Genomic DNA, 23,908 nt, shown 5'->3' with positions numbered 1-23,908 from the left:
AGATGTTCTTAACAAACAGCAAAAGATTTTTGTTTTGCTTTGAAAGAAACAGCTAATAAAAAGTTCTCCAAACTTACTGATTTTTTGTTTTCCTTTTTTTCTTTTACTGTAGCTTTATTCAGTAGGGAGTGGCAAGTTGCCTACAGAACAGAGATGAGCACAAACAAGTCACAGCACCAACTACATACAGCAACAAAAACAATGTTGGCTTGTACATAAAATTACACAATAAAATGTAACACAAATGGAATCAACAAAAAATTAGAAATCAACTGAAGTTTGAGGGATGAATTTTAATTCTGGATTTTAATTTTTATTACATTTTAAGCCAAAGCACTAAATAAACGGCAAGAAATGTTGAGACTCAATCATATCTACTATTTCTGGCTAAAAATCACAGAAAAGCTCTCACCAAGTGGATTTGAGGATAAATTGAATATTTACATTCTGTTTAATTCCTAGCTTTTAATAAAATTTTAAGTAAAATTTTCATTACATGTAGATCACACACGAAAACACTTCTACGTGTCTATATAAATTTTTTGGTATGTAAAATACTTCTCTGTGTATCCTTCAATTGACTTAAAATTCTTTTTCTAATATCTGACATTTAATTAAGATCCTACAGACTAAAAAAATTACAAATTAAATAGCTAATTATAATAAAAAATTTACTTTGGAGATTCTGAATTAAAAGTGTCTCTCTCTCTCTTTTAAGAAAGATTACTCTTAAAATTTCACATATTTTTCAATGTTTGCAGGCCACTCCTGAAATGGTTCTAATCAGAGGAGGTTAAAAGCTCCACAACATTTGGGAGAAGAATGTGATCAGCTCAACTAGAAATAAGCTTTAATTAATATTAAAGTGAAAAAATTACAGAGAAAATTAAAGAATAAAACTGTAAGCTTGCTTAAAACTTTTCACATATTACAGTTTAACCATTTATCAGAATGTCTCAAAACACACACACACATACACACAAACCCCACAGAAACATATTGGTTTCATCTCTCAGAACTCCTTCTAGACTAAAGAACTCTTTTAAAATTAAAAGACTCCAGATTGGACTAGACTAGACATAATTACCTTTAAAATATATTTCAATACAAATTAAAATTCTTTAACCCACTGATACATGGCCTTTTATTCTAGGAATTCTGTGCATCCACCACCATAATCCATAATAATTTGGGTTTAAAATTAGTTCAAAATTCCCATCCATCCATCCATCCAAATAGTTAGTGTGCACCTACATACCAGATTCTTTTCTAGGCATTGTGACAAGGCAGTAAACCAAAAAGACAGTTTCTTACCTCACGGCATTTCTTATCTCAAGGAGTTCTTACTTCATAGAACTGTATGAGATAACTTTAGGCTATATACAATAGCACTAGTAACCAAATACATCACAAAAATGTAGTTTCATAACTTTTTTTTCAAAGTATACTACCAACCTTTGTAGTCTTAAAAAAATTTTGTGCAAACTACTTCTGTTTGGGGAAGCAAAGTTACTTGAGAAAAGAATGACATTTATTTAAATCTTAATATTTAGCTGTTTCACAGAATTTCCTCACCATAACTTAAGAGAATTTCCACTCCAAGAATTATTTTCCCATTATGGAAAGTGGAGAAAAATACATGAGAAAATGGCTCAATTTAAGCTAATACGTGTGCACAGTTGGCTATTTCTATATAACCTTAACCTAAAGTCTACTAAGCAGGAAAGACGTATAAAGTAAAAGAGCTAGTGAAAATATGATTGAAAAAGGCTTAATAGTCAAAATATGAACTCAAGTAAAAAGAGCTCAAGCTCAGGAAAAAAAAAGATTATTAGCTAGCGATATACTCACTTAGCTTTCAAAATCTCCCCAGTGAGCCCCAAAGCAGGAGCCATGTCTACTAGAAAAAGAAAACAACAATCCACTACTGTCCCTCCCAGCAAAACATAAAAGTACAAAGGTACCATTATGTTACGGCCAAAGTCAAAATCGCAAGAAAAAGCCAGAAGAGGAAAGATGAATAAAAACAAAAAAGCAAACCAAAGAGAAAAAATACATTTGGAGGGAGACTCAAAAATATCTTGAGATCAAATTCTGTTTGTTTGTTTCTATTCTTCTTTTTAAATTCCCTGTTATGAGTCACTTTTTAAAAAACAAAACCTTATTTATAAATATCAACATAAGATACCTTTGCTCCAGTTTTCTACATTCTAACAATGTTAAGGTTACCCAATAATTAAAAAAAAATGTACTGAAACAACAATATAATAATGTTCTTAAAGAGAATAATTTCATATGAAATTATTGAGATATTACAGGATATTTTATTATGGTGTGCTTCAAAAAGTACAACACAGTGTTTCATAAGCCACCAATTATCATTTGGATCTATTTTCTGAATTATTTTCACTATTTCTCTCCCTTCGCAACTATGAAGGGTGTCAAGAATCGTGATCACTTGCTTGGGTGGGAGGGATTGGGAAATTCATTCCTTCTTGAAATATTTCCTAAGTACTTACTAAGTGCCAAGCTTGGGCTTCTATTACCATATCAGAATCATAGTCTCAAATTGGTATACAACTTTACTGATGATACAAAAGGATTCTTCTTTTAGGATGACAACCACATGAAGAGTTTCTATCCAAATCTACCTCTAATCAGGGAGTCAGTTCCAATTTACTTTTAAACAGCTGACATCAAAGCCATTGTCATTTTAGAAATCAATTTCCTCTCTAGAAATAGTTACTAATAGGTCAAACAAGAAATTCACCCATACTATCCTAAATACGTACTATTTTGTGACTGCCCAATTTTATATAAGCAGAAAAATTACTGAATTAGATTTAAAGAGAAATCGGAATAAGGCCCAAACTTACATTGTTCACTGCTTTAAAGTTTCTTAAAATAGATACATCAGATACATCTTTATAAATAGCAATGGAGGAAAAATTCGCACAGAGCAGCCTGAAACAGCTTTTGCAAATGGTGATTTCACCGATGCTGCTAGTGTTTCTAAGCAACTGAAGCCCTGTGCTAAAAACAAATGGCTGGGGATGACTCTGCAAAGAACGAGGGACAAAAGCATGGGTTTTGGTAAACGCATAAAATTCTTTCCCTATACCCACCCTGTCCCTAACTCTAGATCCACAAATGTTTCTTCCAGAATTACAGTTTACACAAGCCAATGCTGATTTATATTAACCTCCCTTGGAATGAATAAGTAATTCTAAAAATGCATACGCAATTCAAAAACACAGTGGAAGCCATAAAAGGACACAGACCAAATTTCCTCAACAAGAGGAGATAAATGTGGATATCTGAACTTAGAAGCATTACTTGCAGGGCTAGGGTTGGGAAAGTAATAATTTAGTCTGAATGACAATGCAATATATATTATAAGTAGCATCCCACATAAAATAAACAGAACAATGAGTTCTGGAAAACTTCACAAAAACACATTTTAATATCTTATTAAGGAAATCAAAAACATAGATTAAGCATGTCACAAAGCAAAAAAACCACAAGGAGTTTACCTGCCTCATGTGAAAGATGCTATAATTAATTTAGGCAAAAGATACAAAAATTTCTGTAATATATCTCATTTCAGTCACATCCATCATACCAAGAGACCTGCTGCATTTTAAACTTATTCCCAATGCAAGTCACACTAATTATTTTTAAAGTATCCCTTCAAAGTATTTCAAACTGTCACCTGAGCAATATTTAAGGTTCTTTCAAAACCAATTCCAACAACAATTCTTAATGAATTACTGTCTAAATTGACTCAGTAAGGTAGTCAACCACCCACTATCAACAGCTAAATCCCTCTTTGTTAAAGCATTCTTCTTCATTTCGTTTTGCATTAATAATGGTAATCTCTAACCTTAAGCATACCTGATATAAACAGTGGCAAACACTTCGAAGCTGAGGGGGGAACTCTGAGGAGGAACTGATGATGGCATGGAAGAATTTCTCAGTCATCTGAAGGAGATTCCGCTGATTTTCTTCAAGGCTCTCTGACTGTTCTAACCTACAAAAAAAAAAAGTAAAAAAAAGAAAAAGAGAAGGTAAAAATCAAAATACTTCTGTTAAAAGCAAAATCATTCCTCAAAAGAGACTTCTTAAGTCAAACACAATGTGTGGACCTTTCTGGGATCTTGAATTGAACAAACCAAACAGCAAAAAAGACAATTTTAAGACAACGGGGGAAAATGTAATGCAAAATTGGCCTTACATATCATTAGGCAGTATTTTTCATTTTTTAGGGAGTGTGATAATACTTGTTTATGTTTTTTTTAAATGTTTTTATCTGTTGTAAATATGATTTCTGGGCAGAAAACCAGGGGAATAGATTAAACAAGAAAGCACACATATATATGAATGATGTGGGCTTTTAAATTTTTAATAAACAATAACTCACTGCCACTTGCAGTTTTCACTCAATTTGTTTCCGAGATTTACCTATGTTGACACATGAAGATCTAGTTCATTCATTTTAACTATTGCATAATAGTCTGTTGTGCTGCATAGCATGATTTCTCTGTTGCCCTATTAGTGAACATAAAAATTATTTTTAATTTTTCACTTTTACATACACCATTGAAGTTAACATTCTTATGCATATACAAGAGCTTCTCTAAGGAAGTTACTTAAAAAATGAGATTGCTGAGTCACTGAGTATATGCAAATTTAATTTTATTAGATAATGCCAAATAGCTCTATGACCAGTAGTATATAAAAATTCTTAATCTTCTACATTCTCACAAATACAGCATATGATTTTAAAATTTTTTTGCCAATCTATTAGGTAGGAAAGGGTATCGTATGTTTTAAACTTTTATTTCCATGATTTCTACTAAGATTAAACATGTTTTCCCATATTGATAGCCATTCAGGTTTCTTCTCTTTTGAACTGCCTTTCATATCCAGTCTAACATTTCTAACTGTTAGATGTCCCACCAGAACCTAAAATTCAGTATACCCAAAATTAATTGATTTTTCCTTCTACTGCTATGCTTTACCTTATGCTCCCCACGTTGTCAATGGCATAAACAGTATCAAGCACACCATTCCGGCTGCCTCTGATGGCACCTTTTCCTGCTGTGCTCCATACTTCCCACATCCAGTCAGTACTGTCAATTCTAATCAGTATGGCCTCTAAAGGCTTGGTGGTGTAATTAAGGGCAGAGATTCTGGAAACAGACTTACTGGATTTAAATTTTAGCTCTATCACTTATTGGTCATTGTGACTTTGGTCAAGATACTTAACTTTTCTAGGCTTCAAATTTTTCTCACCAATAAGACAGGAATAATACTAGTGTCTACTTTATGGTGTTTAATTTTTACCAAATGGCAGTCAAATCCACAAGGCTTTACTTGAGCTCCGCAACTGACCCAACGTGAACTCTTGAAATACATCCTTTATGACACTCACTTGAAACTTCTTGAAGGAAGCATTCATTTTTGATTCCTTACCAATACTGACCAAAAAAGAACTCAGTAAATACTTGTTTTCAATCTCTCAACCAGCATTTTTAAATTTCTATACTAATTATGTATACATTTATATTACATAAATTCTAGGGACACTAAAGTCAGATATATACTTTCACTCTAGATTCCTGGCAGCTCACTGTGTGGTTCAGCATATACAGTAAGAGTTCAGAAGTTAACGCAGATTACAAGGAAGGAAAGATTTCCTAGAACAGGTGGGTTCTGCACAGGCAAAAAGAAGTAAGGGTATTTCAGAAAGGGAATGTAGACAGGGCAGGTACTGAATTTAACCTAATTAACATTTATCACATGTCTACTATTTGCCATCCTAGTGCCAGGTGCTGAGAATTCAACTATAACTGCCCATTTCTCTTTTCAAAGAGGGGAAAGACGTACACCAAACATTACACACCAAGTAATAAAACAATAATTCAAGGATATATAAGGTAAAATACCACAGACAGGATTAATTCACCATGGTTGGTAGTTACTGGTAAGCAAAAATCAAGAAAATAACTAAATGTTGGAGAATAATTCAAATAAGATCAGAAACAAGAGCACTAAACAGCATCAGAAAAGCAGCGATTTAAGCATAATCTGTAGATGTTCTGTAGGATAAACTGTGCTGGGGAGAACTATATCCAAGGAAAACAGTTAATAGGCTACTGTTTAATAGCAATTTAAATCTCAGATATGGATGCCTAGGAGTTTTATGGTATGAAAGAAAAGTTTATTTAACAAGGTCAGAAGAGATCCTAGAAATATTGACCATTCTTGTCTACTTTGTGGGAACTAACTTGTTTTTCATGAGTTAGCATAGCAGGCTGGAAAATAAGACAGGTTGGCATTCAAATGGCAAAGAAGTAGTTGCAGTCCATATCAGGTGTTCCTTGAATATACCTCCCAGCCACAATGCTCTCTTGTCTCCAACACACCAATGGTAACTTGTTGACTACTCCAGTGACTCTGATCTATTATGTATCTTTGTGTTCAATTAGTGCTCATATGTATAAAACTTTTCCCTCAGTTTGATTTTCAAAGAACCAGCTTTTGGTTTTGCTGATTTTCTCTGTTGATTTCCTGTTTTCAATTTCACTGATCTCTGCTCTAATTTCTATTTCTTTCTTCTGCTTGTTTTAGATTTATATTACTCTTCTTTCTCTAAATTCTTAAGGTGGAAGCTTCAATGACTGATTTTAGATCTTCTGTCTTTTCTAATACTCACATTTAATGGCATAAATCTCCCTGTAACTACTACTTTTACTGCATTCCACAAATGCTAAGTTGTATTTTAATTTTCATCTAGTTCAATATATTTTTGAAATTCTCTTGAAATCACTTCATTGACCCGGTGTTATGTAGAAGTGTGCTGTTTAATCTCTAAATATTTTGGGATTTTCCAGGTCTTTCAGTTATTATTTTCTAGTTTAATTCCATTGCAATCTAAGAGCATACATTGTATGATTTCTGTTCTTCCAAATTTGTTATGGTGTGTTTTATGGTACAGAATGTGGCTGATCTTGGTGAATGTCCTATATGAACTTGAGAAGAATGCTTCTTTTGCTGTTATTGGATGAAGTATTCTAGGAATGTCAAACAAATACAGTTGATTGATAGTGTGTTCAGATCAACTATATCCTTATTCTTTTCTGTCTGCTGGATTTGTCAATTACTGACAGAGGTGTGTTGAGGTTTCCAACTTATAATAGTGGTTTTTGTCTGTTTCTCTTTGCAGTTCTATCAGCTTTTGCCTCAAAAAATTTTGATAATCAGTTGTTAGGCACATACACATTAAGGACTATTATGTATTCTTGGAAAACTGACCCCCTTATCATTATGTAGTGTTCTCCTCTACCTCTGATAATTTTCTTGTTCTTAAGTCTGCTTGTCTGTAATTAACATAGCTACTCCAGCTTTATTTTGGTTAGCGTTACCACAGTATATCTTTCTCTATCTTTTTTTTTAATTGAGATTGTTCACAAACCATACATTATCCAAAGATCCAAAGTGTACAATCAATTGCTCATGCTACCATCATACAGCTGTGCATCCATCACAATTATTTTTTTCAATTTTTAGAACATTTTCATTACTTCAGAAAAGAAATAAAGACAAAAAAAAGGAAACTCAAATACTGCCATGCCCCCAACTGCCCCCCCTCCATTACTGACTCATAGTATTGGTATAGTACATTTGTTACTGTTGATGAAAGAATGTTAAAATACTAACTGTAGTACATAATTTGCAACAGGTTTATATTTTTTCCTATATGCCCCTCTATTATTAACTTCTAGTTACAGAGTCATACATTTGCTCTAGTTCATGAGAGAGATTTCTAATATTTGGGTAGTTAATCATGGACACTGTCCACCACAAGATTCACTGTTTTATACATTCCCATCTTTTAACCTCCAACTTTCCTTCTGGTGACATATGTGACTCTGAGCTTACCCTTTCTACCAAATTCACACACCATTCAGCACTGTTAGTCATTCTCACAACATGCTACCATCACCTCTGTCCATTTCTGCTCATAATAAGCAACCGCTCCGCATTCTTTAGCACCGTTCTATATCCTGGTAACTTACATTTCATGCCTATGAATTTACATACTATAACTATTTCATAACAGTGAGACCCTGCAATATTTGTCCTTATGTGTCTGTCTTATTTCACTCAATATAGTGCCCTCAAGGTTTCTTCATTAACCAATTTTTTTAAGATGGTTTTGTTCACACACTGTACATTCCGTCCTAAGTAAACAATCGATGGTTCCCTGTATAGTCATGTATTTATGTATTCACCACCATGTGTATAAGGACATCTCCATTTCTTCCACAAAGAAGGAGGAAGAGTCAAAGAAGGTAGAGAGACAAAAAAAAAAAAAAAAAGAGAGAAAAAAAAACAAAACAAACACAACAGCTAGGAAGCGAAAAAAGGAAAGATAGCATTAAACAAAAGTAGAATAAAGAGTCAGACATCACCAATGCCAAGAGTTCCTGAATGTTTTCTTCTGCCTCTTGAGATCTGCTGTTGTATGTCTCCATTGTGTCTTTCATCTCTTGTGTTGTGCCTTTCATTTCCATAGATTCTGCCAGTTGTTTTCTTGAACTTTCGATTTCTACCTTATGTACGTCCAGTATTTTCATTATACACTTCATCTCTTTTATTATATCTTCCCTAAACTTTTTTGAATTGATTTAGCATTAGTTGTTTCAATTGCTGTATCTCAGCTGAAGTGTAAGTTTGTTCCTTTGACTGGGCCATAACTTTTTCTTAGTGTAGGTTGCAGTTTTCTGTTGTCTAGGTATCGGATTTCCTTGGTTACCCCAGTCAGTTTTTCCCAGACCTGAACGAGCTCAGCTCTCAGAAGGAGGCAATATTCAGTATCAGGTCTCCCTGAGGGTGCGTCTTAGAATACTGATGCACCACAGTGTTTTTCTGCCCAGCAGGTGGCAACTGTCAGCCTGTCACTCCAGACTGATTTAAGGACGTGTGGCCCATGGCTGGGGTCTGGTTCTGAATGGAAGGGGGGTAATAGAGCTTGGCACCACCTCCTTCCTCTTAGGGAAGATACACCCCCTAGGAAGATACCAACTGCATTCGAATAGTCGCTTTGACTGTGCTATCTCCATCCTTGTCTGTGCTATCTCCCAGGGAAGATACACCCTGGGAGAGAATAGTCTCTCTGCCTGTGCTGGGACTGAAAATGGCTGAGGCTTTCTCCACTGAGCTGAAAAAGGGACAGAAAGCCCTCCTTCAGGCCAGTCCGTGGCCACCCTCAGTTTCATCTGTCGGCTAGAGATAGCATCTAGTCCTCTGGGCTCCCCCTCCCTCCCAGAGAGGTCCTCCGGCTCTCCAAGGTCAGTTGTCACCAAAAGCCTCTGTCTGCTTGTTGGGATTCATAGCTTGTATTGAGCAGTCAACATATGTTAATTAAAACCTCAGTTGGAGCTGGGCTGAGTTATATTCGCTTGTTCAGAGAGTGCTGCTTTCTAGCACAGTGAGGCTTTGCAGTTTGGGTTACCATGGGGGAGGGGCTCTCAGCTTGGGTCCACAGTTTTTACCTACAGATTTTATAGCGATCTTGGGCATTCCTCCCAATCCAGGTTGGTGTATGATGTGTGGACAGTCACAGTTGTCCCCCAGCAGTTATTCCAGATTATTTACTAGTTGTTCCCGGTTGTTCTTTAGTTGTTCCAGGGGGGCTAACTAGCTTCGACTCCTCTCTATGCCACCATCTTCTTCCCTACATCTTTACTTCTAATTTCTCTGTGTCTTCATAATTACAGTGGATTTCCTTTAGAAAACATATAGTTGGGTTTTGAATTTTTATCTTATCAGTCTTTTAACAGGTATATTTAGACCATCTACATTTAAAGTAATGATTGATATAGTTGGATTAATAACTACCATATTTGTAAATGTTTGCTATTCTTTGCATTTGTTTCATGTTTCTTTTTTCTTTTTTTTTTATCTCTCCCCGTGCCAGTTTGGATGTATTATGTCCCCCAAAATGCCATGTTTTTGATGCAATCTTCTGGGAGTAGACATATTAGTTTTGATTAGGTTGGAACCTATTGGTTGAGTGTTTCCATGGAGATTTGACTCAATCAACTGTGGGTGAGAACTTTGATAGGATAATTTCCATGGAGGCATTAGCCCACGCACTCAGGGTGTGTCTTAATTGAATCACTGGAGTCCTGTAAAAGTGTTCAGACAGAAGGAGCAGCTTCATCCAAGAGAGACATTTTGAAGATGGCTGTTGAAAGCTGACACTGACATTTTGGAGAATGTCATTTTGAAACGCAACCTGGGAGCAAGCAGATGCCAGCCATGTGCCTTCCAAGCTAGCAGAGGTTTTCTGGACGCCATTGGCCTTCCTTTGGTGAAGGTATCCCTGGGTCAATGCCTTAACTTGGACATTTTCATGGCCTCCAGACTGTAAATTTTAATCAAATAAATCCCCTTTATAAAAGCCGATCCATTTCTGGTATTTTGCAAAATGGCAGCATTAGCAAACCGGAACACCCCCTTTTCCTGCCTACTCTGGTTTTAATTGAACATTTTATACGATTCCATTTTGCCTCTCTTAGCACATCAGTTATACATATTTTTAAAATCTTTTTAGTGGTTGTCCTATAGCTTGCAGTGTACATTTACAAGTTATCTAAGTCCACTTTCAAATAACACTATAAGGGTAGTACAGGCATTCCCAGTTCCCTCTTCTATCCCTGATAACAGTGCTATCATTCATTTCACTTACCCATAGGTGATAATCACCCAATACATTGTTGCTATTATTTACCTACAACTGTTTCCTTCTCTCCGAAGAACTTCTTTTAACATTTCTTGTAAGGCAGGTCTATTGGCGACAAATTCCATCAGTTTTTCTATGTCTGATAAAAGCTCTATTCCTCCTTCAGATATGAAGGATAACATCACTGGATACAGAATTCTAGGTTAATGCTTTTCTTCTTCCAATGCTTTAAATGTTTCACTACACTCTCTTCTTGCTTGCATGGTTTCTAAAGAGAAGTCTGCTATAGTTCTTACCCTTATTCTTCTTTAAATAAGGTGGGTAATTTCTCTGGCATCTTTAAAAACATTCTCTTTATCTTTAGATTTCTGCAGTTTGAATATGATATGTGCTGTTATGGATCTTTGGTGTTTACTCTTCTTAATGTCTGTCATTAATTTTGGAAAATTCTCAGCCACTATTATCACAAATATTTCTTCTCCTTTTTCTTTTTCTTCTCCTTCTGTTATTTCCATTACCCATATGTTACACCTTTTGTAATTGTCACATAGTTCTCAAATATTCTGTTCCGCTTTGTCCTTTTTTTTTTCCTCTGTGTCACAGTTTGGTAATCTTCTATTGACAGATCTTCAAGCTCAATGATTCTTTCCTTGGTCATTGTATAGTTTACTGATGAGCCCAAGGACATTTTTTATTTCTGTTACAATAATTTTTATTCCTAGCACTTCCTTTTGATTCTTTCTTAGGGGTTCTATCTCTCTGCTTTCATTACGCATCTGTTCTTGCATGGTTGCCCACTTTTTCGATTAGATCCCTCAGCACAGTAATCATAGTTACTTTAAATTCTTGGTCTGATAATACCACAATCACTGCCATATCAGAGTCTGATTCTGATTCTTGCTTTCTCTTTCCATATTGTGTTTTTTCTTGCCTTTTAGCATGCCTTTTAGTTTTTTATTGAATGACTGACATGATGTATTGGGTAATAGGAACTGAGGTAAAAAGGCCTTTAGTGTGAGGTTTTATTTTAATCTCATTAAGATTTAGGCTATATTTAATGTTTGCTGTAGTGGTAGGTACCAACTTCCTTTCCTCTACTGTCCTTTTTTGGTCTTCCTTATGCCTTTGGGTTTCCCTGGAAAATCCTTCTTAAAAAGAGTCTGTGTCTTCCAGCTCTTTCAGTTGTATTCTACTATTATACTAGAGCTCTGTTAATGAGATGGTGAGGTATTAGGGAGAGGAAGTATTTTACAATCTTATGATTAAATTTCTATTATTTGTTTGTGTCATTTTCAGAGTCCCTGGGCTGTGCCTTGCGGAAGCGTTTTTTTTGTTTGTTTGTTTGTTTCATTTTTCTTTCCCTCATCTCCCCTCCCTGTGTGACAGGAAGATTCGGGCAGGCTGGAGTTGGCCAATTGCCCTTCCCCAAATGTCACATAGGCTCTGGAAATTAGTTTCCCTTGAGGTCAGGTCTTTATTACAAAGAACAGAATGCAATGGGTTTATTTCAAAATGTTTTCTTTTCCCCTAGTCATATTTCCAAATGGTTATTGTCCTCCTCCCCTAAACTCAAGGGGATTTTTCTACAGTCTTTACATGAGAATGTGGTAGGGCTCATGGAGGAAATCTCACAAAAGTGTAACAGTCTTCCAAAGACCCCAAGAGTTCTAACTCTCAAGTTAGTCCACACTCGGCCTCCAACAATTTGTCAGTTACTGTTTAAGTGTTCCTACCAGTCAGTGGCTCTAGTGGCTTCTGCTCCCAGTAAGCTGTGATTTTCTGTATTCACCTATCTCTCCCTTTTGGAGGTGATGGTTTGCCCTGTGACCACAATTCTCTCATGGATCTAATTAGAGTTGTTGACTTTCAGTTTTCTGCTTCTCGTTGTAAGAACAGTAGTGATGACAGAAGTGATGACTTCCCAGCTCTTTACATGTCAGAGCAGCCCTCAGATTGATTTTAAGGAACCTCAATAAGTTTGTCAACTAGTTCTCTTATCTGTGCCATAGAACTTAGTATAGTAGATTTCTTTTAGGTGGCGCACTCTCTCACTTTTGAAAGTGAAATTGCTTAATGGTAGCAAAATAAAAATGGCTTTCAAAGAACATTGTCTTTAAGTTTTAAAGACTATAACTAAGTATTAACTATTATAGCAATTTCATGCTACAGTTCTGATTTTAAATTACAGTTGATACTGCAGAAAAGGCACAGCCAAAATTACCAGCTGATACAAAGTTGCTAAACAATTATTTGGGAAGAGTAACCATCATGAAGTTCTGAATTTGAAAGTAAAAAATAAAATAACCTTAAAGGGCATAACTGAAAGACAGACATGAGAATGTTACCACGTGTCTTAGGAAAAGTAAGCATATGATAATCGGTTAAAATTCATTCACTGAACAAGTACTTACGAAGTGTAAACTACAAGCAAGACACCATGCTAGACACTCATGGAAGGATATAAAGATGCATAAGGTGTAAGAGCTCATAGTCCAGAGGCAGATAAATTCATAAAATAAATTATTACAATTAAGTGTTACAATGATGGTGTGTTTGAAAACCACAGTAGAGTACAGAATAAAGGTTATTTGTTTGTGTGAAGTGTGAGGGTTATCTGGTGACAGAAAAGATTTATAAACTGCATCTTGAATTACCCTTGGCCTTTTCCCCTTTTCCTAAGTCATTCCTCAATATAGGAGAAGGAGTGAGATAATAACTAATGAGAAAGTTACTGCTAAAGTCAAGGGGATCAACAGGGTATTGGCGAAATAAATTACAATGCAACCAAATACGAAATATTCTGCAGCCGTTAAAAAGAATGCCTCAACTCAGTGCCATCCTCTTCAATCTGGGATATGTCTGCCTGCAGAGAAGATGTATTCTCCAGTTGTACGGTAAAGAGGTTGCCAGTCCCTGTGAGGGAAGCCTGTATTATCCAGTTGTGCTTGGGATGGGACAGATGAGCCTAATTTAAGGTGAAGTATTAGCAAGCACCTTTGTCCACAGGATCTAAAGCCACTGCTCTAGTTTGCTAATGCTGCCGGAATGCAAAACACCAGAGATGGATTGGCTTTTATAAAAGGGGGTTTATTGGGTTACACAGTTACAGTCGTAACGCCATAAAGTGTCGGGTACCTTCACTGGAGAATGGCTAGTGGTGTCTGGAAAACCTCTGTTAGCTGGGAAGGCACATGGCTGGCATCTGCTCCAACGTTCTCGGTTCAAAATGGCTTTCTCTCAGGACGTTCCTCTCTAGGCTGCAGTTCCTCAAAAATGTCACTCTCAGTTGCTCTTGGGGCGTTTGTCCTCTCTTAGCTTCTCCGGAGCAAAAGTCTGCTTTCAACGGCCGTCTTCAAACTGTCTCTTACTGCAGCTACTCTCTCAGCTTCTGTACATTCTTCAAAGTGTCCCTCTTGGCTGTAGCAATCTTCTGTCTGAGCTTATATAGTACTCTAGCAAACTAACCAAGGCTCAGGCTGAATGGGTGGGGCCACACCTCCATGGAAACTGTCCAGAGTTAACACCCACAGTTCGGTGGGGCATATTTCCATGGAAACAACCCAATCCAAAAGTTCCAACTTAACCCCACTAATATGATTGCCCCCACAAGATTGCATCAAAGAACATGGCTTTTTCTGGGGGACAGAATACACACAAACCAGCACATTCAACCCACAGGACCCCAGGAAAACATGATCTTTCCATATACAAAATACATTCATCCCATCACAATATCACAGAAACTTAAATCATTTCAGAAACAATAGTTAAGTACAAGATCCCATCAGAATCAGTTACAGGTGTCATCAGTCCTAAGGTATAATTCTTCTTTAGCTGTGGATCTGTGAAACTTAGAACAAGTTACATGTTTCCAATATACAAAGGAGCGCCATTCATAGGATAAACATTCGCATTGCCATAAAGAGAAACTGAAAGGAAAACAGGGTTCACAGGACCAAAACAGTTCCTAAAACCAACAGGGCAAACTCCATTAGATTTCAAAGTCTGAGAGTCTTTACAGAACATTTTATCCTTGGGGCTTGAGAGAGTGGGGTCTAACCCTTCCTAAGGGCCTTTGCGGCAGCCCTTTCCTCTCCAAACACTGGGGTGAGTGCTCTAACATATCCACACATTGGGGAGACCACCTTCTCGCCCCATCCTCTTCAAACATCAGGGCAGCACCTGGATTCTCTTCCATCCCTGGGGCACAAATTCACCCCCTTCAGAACAGTGGGGTGGTGGCCAGGCCTTCCCCGTTCCCCTGGGAATGTGCTCCACCCTCTTTGGGGCTTGGGGTGGCAGAACTTTTCCTGAGCACTGAGGCAGAAGGCCCACCCTTGACCTCTGGGGCAAACTCACCCTTTCCATGCATGTGGGCCACTCCATTCTCCCAGCCCAAGACCTTTTGACTCCAGACCTCAATCTCCATGGCTCTGTCTTTGAAGAAATTTTTCCTTCAATTTGTTCCTTTTCTGTCTCCTCTAGTCCAGACCAGAAGCAGCTCCATCTATAAAGATCTCACAAAAATTCTGTTGGCTTTGCATGAAGCACACAGGGGTCAAAGCCGTCAGACAATAGGACTTTCCACAAACCCTTTCTGGATAACTCCATCTCCAATCCTGGCTTGTACTGAAATGGTGGTTGGATTCCATGTTTGGTTAAATCCTCATGTTGGGCTGTAGCTTCTAGGGTTCTACCCCCTGGAAGCCCGGAATTTTCCAAGCCATCAGCTTCTGGTTTCTTTGAACCCAAGAGTTCAGTTCTAAGTTTATCTCTCTCCGCTCGCATTTTACTATAAGCTGCAAGTAGAAGTCAGGCTACTTCTTCTATATTTTGCTTGGAGATCTCATCAGCTAAATATTTCAGGTTGTCATCTTCAAATTCTTCCTTCCGTCTGACATCAGGACTCAATTTTGCCAAATTCTCTGCCACTTTAAAACAAGGATCGCCTTTCATCCAGTTCACAACACATTCATCATTTCTGCTCAAGGCCTCATCAAAAGTATCTTTAGTCATATTTCCATAAACAGTCTCTTCAAAGCAGTTTAGGCCTTTTCTATCAAGCTCCTCACAATTCTTCCAGAATGGTCCCCTTAGCTATTTAAAAAGCTGTTCCAAAAAAAAAAAAAAAAAAAAAAGCTGTTCCAACATGTTTGTTATTTGCAAGCTCAGCAGCACCCCACTCCTGGTATCAAAATCTTTTCTAGTTTCCTAATGCTGCCAGAATGCAAAACACCAGAGATGGATTGGCTTTTATAAAAGGGGGTTTATTTGGTTACACAGTTACAGCCTTAAGGCCATAAAGTGTCCAAGGTTACACATCAGCAATTGGGTACCTTCATTGGAGAATGGCCAATGGTGTCCAGAAAGCCTCTGTTAGCTGGGAAGGCATGTGGCTGGCATCTGCTCCAAAGCTCTCGGTTCAAAATGGCTTTCTCCCAAGACATTCCTCTCTAGGCTGCAGTTCCTCAAAAATGTCACTCTCAGTTGCTCTTGCGGCATTTGTCTTCTCTTAGCTTCTCCGGAGCAAAAGTCTGCTTTCAACGGCAGTCTTCAAACTGTCTCTCATCTGCAGCAACTCTCTCAGCTTCTGTGCATTCTTCAAAGTGTCCGTCTTGGCTGTAGCAAGCTTGCTCCTTCTGTCTGAGCTTATATAGTGCTCCAGCAAACTAACCAAGGCTCAGGCTGAATGGGTGGGGCCACACCTCCATGGAAACTATCCAATCAGAGTTATCACCCACAGTTCGGTGGGGCACATTTCCATGGAAACAACCTAATCCAAAAGTTCCAACTTAATCCCCACTAATATGTCTGCCCCCACAAGACTGCATCAAAGAACATGGTTTTTTCTGGGGGACACCAGCACAGCCACATTCTCCAATCAGTTTAATCAGACGTAAAATTGATATTTATCTGATTCCTGGAGTCTCCCCCCCCCTTCCTACTTTCCCTTTACTTCTTGGTTTTGAACTTGGAAGGGAAAAGAGATGTTATTTAGAAGGCTTCTTCAAATCCAACAAATCCTATGTGTCAAGCCACTTAAAAATATATATATAACATATACATATCTCACTGGAGCTAAAGTAGAGTATATATATAAGAATGACAAGAGGTAAAGCTGGATTACTATAGTCAGATTACAAGAAAAAAAAGACTATATTTTTTTCTTTCAAGCAAGGGGGAACTATCAATAGTTTCTAAGAAAGAAAGTGACAAAAAGGTTTATGCTTTAGAAGAATAATTCCTATAGCAAATGGCCTAAAAATGAAAAAGACTGAATACTGGGACACTAATGAGAAAATTACTGCTAAAGTCAAGGGGATCAACAGGGTATTGGCTAAATAAATTATAATGCAACCAAACATGAAATATTATGCAGCAGTTAAAAACAGTAAGATTGATCTTCATATACTGATATAGAAAGATCTAAAACATATGGGTAAAAGAAAATCAGGTTGTAAAACCATGTTTACAATATATCCTTTACATTAAGCTCACAAACATTATAATATATATTTCCTACAACTACATATATATATGTATATATATGTATATATACACACACACACTTGTTTGTATGTGTATATATATATGTGTATATATATACATATATACACGCACACACAGACACACACACATACACAAATGAATGGAAAAAGGGCAGAACAACAACTGAACCGTAACAGTGCTATATCTCTGGAGGGATTGGAGGTGGTAGTCAAAGAGACCTTTAATGTTATAAGTAATGCTTTATTTTTTCAAGAGAAATGTATTTGTGTATAATTTTTATAATTAAAAACTAATTTGAAGAAACAAGGGAGAAATTATGAGGGCCTTGCCTCAAGCAGTGGTGGTGAACAACAGAGAGCAGTTATATATGCGAGGATGACAAACCTGGTAGGATCCACTTCAAAGCTAACATGTTGCCAATCAGAGGATGTAATAACAATTCGTAATAAAGGATCCAGGAGCTTTTGTAGGTAGGTAGCACCATATACCTAAAGAAAAGCAGAAGTAGAAATTTATTACACCTGCTTCAAATACCCTACGTAAAGAAGACATTCTGTTCTGTACATGCTGCACATAATCATTGTTTGGCATATCTCCATCCAAAAAAACAAAAAGACAAATGACGAGGAACAGATACAAACCTTGAAACAGAATGTCATTATTTTACTGGCCAAGCTGTTGCCTCGGAAGAGAGTTTGCATGGAGTCTGCCAATTCTACTTCCTTGGAAAACATGTTCCACAGCAGTTGGTAGAGTAAATGCCGAGAATCAAACAGAGTGACCAAAACTCGAGCTAGTTCATCCTGAGAACAGAAGAAAATTAGGTTAATGTGACCAATCCCATTTTTTAAAAGCTGGAAGCTGAAGAGTAGCAGAAAGGCAAATCCAAGGTTGAGTGATTAATTTCCCCCCTGAGATGTATTTGTGTACATCTGTCTATGATAAATGATTATTTATATATGCCCATAATAGCTGTTAAGTCTAAGGATTGACTGGTAAAAGGTAAGTTAGCGAGGCCTAGGCTTTACCAGGAGTCAGGAAAACTCCAGGACTCAGTTCAAATTAAACAACAATGAAATAAAAGAGAGTAGAAATAAAAGATGATAAAGAGATCAGTTCAGATCATATCTTTAGAAAATCAATGAGCAGGAATAAGACTTGGGTGACCAGACGACCTCTACTTTCTTCTCATATGGCTGGGGGAACTCAGTGAACACTTAACATGGACTAGGCAGAGAAACAATAAAAGCAGAAAGACTACTACAGGATTTTCAAGAAATCAGGAAGAAAAGGACCTGTGCTACAACAAAACATCATCAAGTTTTACATGGAAAGCTGGAGGAGAAAAAAGCTGAAATTTCCATCTGTTGCCTAAATAACTCTTTTAATTTTCTATAGTAACATAGTTTTGGATACACATAAGAGAAATGATCTGATAATAAGTCAGTTTATCCACATGCTGAGAGGAGATCTATAGAAAAAAGATGCTCCAACCCTCAAGCAGTGACAATGAAGGCCAAGAACTGGCCCCTAACCCCTTTAACTCTTGCCTGGTCTCAGGACTATAATTATCTAATATTTGTAAAAAGGAAACATCAAACAATTCTAACCACAAAGAATCCAGAAGCCAAAGAATTATGAAGACCCAATACTGTGCTCTACTCACTATAGTTACATAATAAATATTCAACTAGATATAAAATATTTTATCCTCCATTATAAACTCAAAGTATAATCATGAGAAAGAATGCAGTTATGAAATAGAAACTATTTTTAGACTACTGTAGTAAATATTTTTTTCCACTCCAATCACTATCTAACCAAAATTTGAAAACCAGTGAAACTTTAAAAAGAATTTTAAAACATATTTACAAAATAGAATTAAAATTTTTAAAACGTTCTTATATTTCATTCTCCTATAAATATAAGACCTAACAGGTCTGGCCTAAAATAAAACTCCTTCTCAAAATAAAGCTATTTAATATAAAATAATAGAAATGATTTACTGTAAGAAAACAAAACAAATTAAGCTTCTTAGACTTAACTGATTTTTTTTTTTATTAAGAAAATTACTTAGTTTTTAGTGCTAATTACAGGAAGGTATTAAAAAGATAATTCAGAGTATCCAATTTTAAAACATTTGAAGATTCCTGAACTAATCTTAGACCTCAAGGGGATTTCAAAAATTTGCTTCTTTTGACTCCCTAACTGCAAGGAGGATTCCATTTGCATTCATTAAGCAGTTATTTACTGAGTCCCTGCTAGGTGCAGGCTCAATTCCAAGAAAAGGAACTACAGAAATGAACAAGATAGACTAGGTCTCTGCTGTCATGGAGCTCGTATTTTGGTGGAATAAGAAGAAAAATAAATCAAATAAACATGATAATTTCACATAGTGAATTAATGCTGCAAAGAACATAAAACAAGGTAATATGATAGAATTACTGAGGGACTTGTTTTTACTACATGGTCCGAAAAAGCTTCACTAGAGAGATGAATTTGAATAGAAATATGAATAACAAGAAGTTGGCCAGTTAAAAGACAGAGGAGAGGCATTCCAGGCAGCAGCAAGTAGCAAGACTGCTCTAAGGGGGAAAAAAGTGTAATATGTTTGAGGATCAGAAAGTTGGCCAGTGTGGCTTAAGTTCAGTGAACAAGAAGGAAAACAGCACATGATGTCAGAGGTGAGGCAGGGCCCAGATCAAGTAGAGCCTCGTATGCCAGGGCAAGGAATTTGAATTCTACTGGAAGTAGAAGGAGAAGCCTTTTGGAAGATGTGGTAATCTGAAGGATTCTATTCATAAAGTCTACAAGGAATAAGATCATACAGCTTTTAAGCAGAAACAAATCTATAGGCAATGACAGATTACCTTATTATAATTTGCTACCTTGAAATAATTTTTGGTACAATACACAATTTAGTAATGGCTTTTTAACACGGAAAGGGGACAACTCTTCTTCAAGTTTAAGCATGCATTACTTATGAACAGTGTGGTTTTAGGAAAAATTTTCATTAAATTAAAAGGGAGATCAAACAGCCATACTATGTCTTCTGTGTTTAAAATAAGCAACATCATAATTTCAAATGCAAATATAGTGTTCAAATAAAAAATATTTGTAAAATGCATGACAGAAAAAGTAGCGAACAGGAGGTAATAAACAGGCACAAATCTTGGATCCCAGTTCCAGTGTTACTAAGAGCTAATTATGAGATTTAACCCTAATTACCTCATCTAATATATGAAGGTACCAGAGCAGATCAGTGATTTTAATTTTCTTTTTGATCAGTGTTCTAATGGAATTTTTCAGTGGGGTAGAATGAGGCAGAATACTAGAGAAAGGGCTAAGAGTGCCAACCACTTCCTCCACCTTTTCTTAATTAAGGCCCTAAAAAACATAGCTGACTATCACGCAAATAATATCTGAAGTTTCTTCCAGCTCTAAAATTTTATCAATTCATTCAGTAAACATGTATTGAACAAATATATTTTCAAGTATTGCATACATGCCATGTATTCTTCTTCCCCACCATGAATGAACTTACCCACTGAGAGCAAGGGACCACATTGGCCAGAGCCATAGCAATAGGGAGCTCTCCCTGATCACCCATCATGGTAACCAACTCCACCAGTCTCTCAAACCGATCTGCCAATACCGTCTCTGCAAGTGTGTCAAATTCTGTGCCTTGCTGGAGGATTTTTGTCAGAACTTCCATAAATGTAGCTCTTGTCTGGAGATCTTTGTGATAACCTAAGCCTGTTATAGACACAGGTAGATGCAAATTTACTAACATAGTCTTGTTGAAACTATTTTCATTTCTTATATGCCAAATCTCCAGGTTTTATATTTCTAAAGGAAGCTTTCAATTTATCTCACCTATAGAGTGCATGAGGCCACTGTCCACGTTAGCATTGAGTAAGTTTGACATTGCAAGTACCGTACAGTGCCTCAGTGATGCCAGCCTCCGAGACATGCCACGTTTCCTTCCACCTGTTTGTGCATTTTCATCTTCAACTTCACTACAGTCATTCAAAAGGTTCATAAATAACGTGAAATACCTGAGAAATAACATGATTGACCTTTACAAAGAGGAGGCCACATCAACCAGAAAGCTAAACAGACATTCTGAAAAAATCACGTGAATCACAAGAGTGGCCCTGTGTATCTGCTTCTCTTCAGTCTTGGGGTGATCACTCAGGGTGGCTCATTATGAAGTGTGCTGTGTTGAACATTTTATCCTGATAAAGCCCAGTACATGTTTCACAACATAAGCATTAAAAAGATGCCCTGTTTTCTAGTAAATGTGTCACTTTTTCTGTTCCACATATAAAATGAGTAGCCTAAACTTTTTAGACCATGCCATTTTAAATGACTTAAAAAGGCAATCTCGCTTGGTTTTATTGCTATTAAAAATTCACTGATTCGATTATCTTCTTTAAAAACCACAAAACACAGCTATTTTTCTATCTGATCCCTGCCAGGGGGAATATTTCTTCATGCATATGGTAAATTTTAGGAGACAGCGAGGGTAATCCCAAAGCAATTAGTTCTTTTCTCAATACAATACTTTGTCCTTTGGTTACACCTGCTTTATTATGCTGGGTGTGGGGCTTAATTTACTTTTTGCTTTGTGTTTTTGGTGACTGAAATTTACTTAAGAAATAACTGTGATTTGGCTTCCATCAGTTCCACACCATCTCCTTCCTCTGGCTGCAGTGGAAGACCAGCCAGGAGTGACACTACTGCTTCCATGCTTGCCTGGTCCAAATCCCTGAGGAATAAAAAATTTAGAGACCTTAACTCTTTTAGGTTCTTCCACACCACCTTTCACTTAAGTAAACCTCTTACCAGGAGACACAAAATTGAGGAACTACCTACTTTATGAAACAAATTATTAGGACAGCCTACATAATTTGAGTTAATATGTAGACCACAGAATGCAAAGAATTTTCAAATTGGAAAGAGGGCAGTAATAACTGTCAACAAAGTAAACTTGGCAAAAGACTACCTTAAATCATAAGTATGCATTATATAACCAGGCTTAAGTGAAGAAATATATGTGAATGGTTATTATGTAGTCACAGTATTTGGTAATTTTTTCATCTTTTGTAATAAGTACTTATTACAGCAAACTTAAGCCTTTTTTTTTTAAAGGAAAACTCAATACAATTAAATTCCTTAACTAATTCCTCAATTAAATTCCTTTATCCAACTAATTATAAATAAATACAATTTAAGGCTTTATGTTTCTTCCTTTCCAATAACTGTAGAATATCATTCCAAAACAGACAATCATTAACTTTCTAAGTATTAACACTCTCACAATTGTTTTCAAACTCTTCCAGTTTAAGAAAAAAAGTAAAGATTAATATCTTTCTTATAATTCAAATATAAAAGACATAATATTAATGTAAAAAAGCTAAAATGAAGCAGTACTAATATCTAGAGTAAACTTGCTAATACTTAATAAAAGGTTACTCTCTTTCTTTACCTTGTAAGACACTTTACATCATCATCTGCTGCTTGGTTTGATGTTCCCATCACCCAGTCTGTCAGGTATTCTACCATCTTATTCCTATAGAATGGTAAAGAAAACGAAAGCAGCAATTTTTTTTTAGGACACACTCACACACCTTCAATCATATAAGACTCTTTTTTTTAATCAAATTTTTTGTTGTGGACTATAACATATACATAGAAGTAATAACTTTCCAAATGCAATTTAACAAGTAGTTAGCAAATTTTAAAGAATGCCATGGGTCACAGTTCCACAGTTTCAGTTATTTTCGTATTATGAAATATAACATATACGCAAAAAGTATAATTTAACAAGAGGTTATATAGGAAATTTCCAAAAATGTTACGAGTTACAGTACCATAGTTTTAGTTATTTCCTTATTGGAAAATATAACAAATACACAAAAAGGTGATAACTTTTAAATTACAGTTTAACAAGTAGTATAGAGCAAATATCAAAGAATGCTATGGGTTATAGTTCCACCATTTCAATTCTTTCCTTCTAGCTATTCTAATACCCTAGGCAACTAAGAAAAAGAAAATATATAAAGATTCGGTATTCGTAATCCTTTGTTAAATTCCATCTTATCTGTTGCTACCCCCTCATCTAGTTTAATCACTTTCCCAATCTTCAGGAATGTCTAGGCAGTGACCACCCTAACTTGTTCATGTTGAAAAGGGGTGTCGACATTATGGGAAAAAGGACACATCTAGTTGATGTTCTTGAAGAGGCTATTGCCTCTGGGTTTGGGGACTTAGCTGGCACAGGAGTCCTCTGGAGGATTTAAGTTTCTGAAGAAAAACCTAGTGAGTGAAATTTTTACAGAGTCTCAGATAGGAATCTGGGTATTCTTTAGAGTTTTAGGGACTAGTAATGACTTGGGCTTATCATACTGTAGCCATTTGGCATATCTAGGTGAAGCTTGCAGGACAACCTCCTATCTCTATTTGAATTCTCTTAGTCATAAAATCTTATTTTGTTGCCTTCCTTTCCCCCTTTTGGTTAAAAAGGCATTGTTAACCCCTTGATGCCAGGGGTCAGATCATTCCTGGAACCTGTGTCCCACATGCCAGGGAAACTCATTCCCCTGGGGGTCCTGTCCCACATTGGGGGTGGGTGATGAATTT

General features: G+C 36.5%; 1 protein-coding gene across 5 annotated transcripts in view; it reads right to left on the bottom strand.

Moving 5' to 3' along the window:
* Nucleotides 1-23,908, bottom strand: part of NF1 (neurofibromin 1) — a 357,521-nt gene that overhangs the window by 138,905 nt on the left and 194,708 nt on the right. For 3 of the 5 annotated variants that reach the window (XM_037809844.1, XM_037809845.1, XM_037809846.1), the window contains exons 24-31: nucleotides 22,755-22,838; nucleotides 21,918-22,034; nucleotides 21,140-21,321; nucleotides 20,808-21,019; nucleotides 17,905-18,066; nucleotides 17,648-17,751; nucleotides 3,895-4,030; nucleotides 78-140 (exon numbers count right to left, since the gene is read on the bottom strand). In XM_037809844.1, the coding sequence (XP_037665772.1) occupies nucleotides 78-140; nucleotides 3,895-4,030; nucleotides 17,648-17,751; nucleotides 17,905-18,066; nucleotides 20,808-21,019; nucleotides 21,140-21,321; nucleotides 21,918-22,034; nucleotides 22,755-22,838 (1,060 nt within the window). The remainder of the gene's footprint in view (nucleotides 1-77; nucleotides 141-3,894; nucleotides 4,031-17,647; nucleotides 17,752-17,904; nucleotides 18,067-20,807; nucleotides 21,020-21,139; nucleotides 21,322-21,917; nucleotides 22,035-22,754; nucleotides 22,839-23,908) is intronic. The other 2 variants (XM_037809847.1, XM_037809848.1) reach the window with 1 other exon arrangement.

Source organism: Choloepus didactylus, chromosome 18, assembly GCF_015220235.1.
Source record: "Choloepus didactylus isolate mChoDid1 chromosome 18, mChoDid1.pri, whole genome shotgun sequence".
In the NCBI taxonomy this organism is placed as follows: domain Eukaryota; kingdom Metazoa; phylum Chordata; class Mammalia; order Pilosa; family Megalonychidae; genus Choloepus; species Choloepus didactylus.
This window is presented reverse-complemented; position numbering and strand designations above follow the sequence as displayed.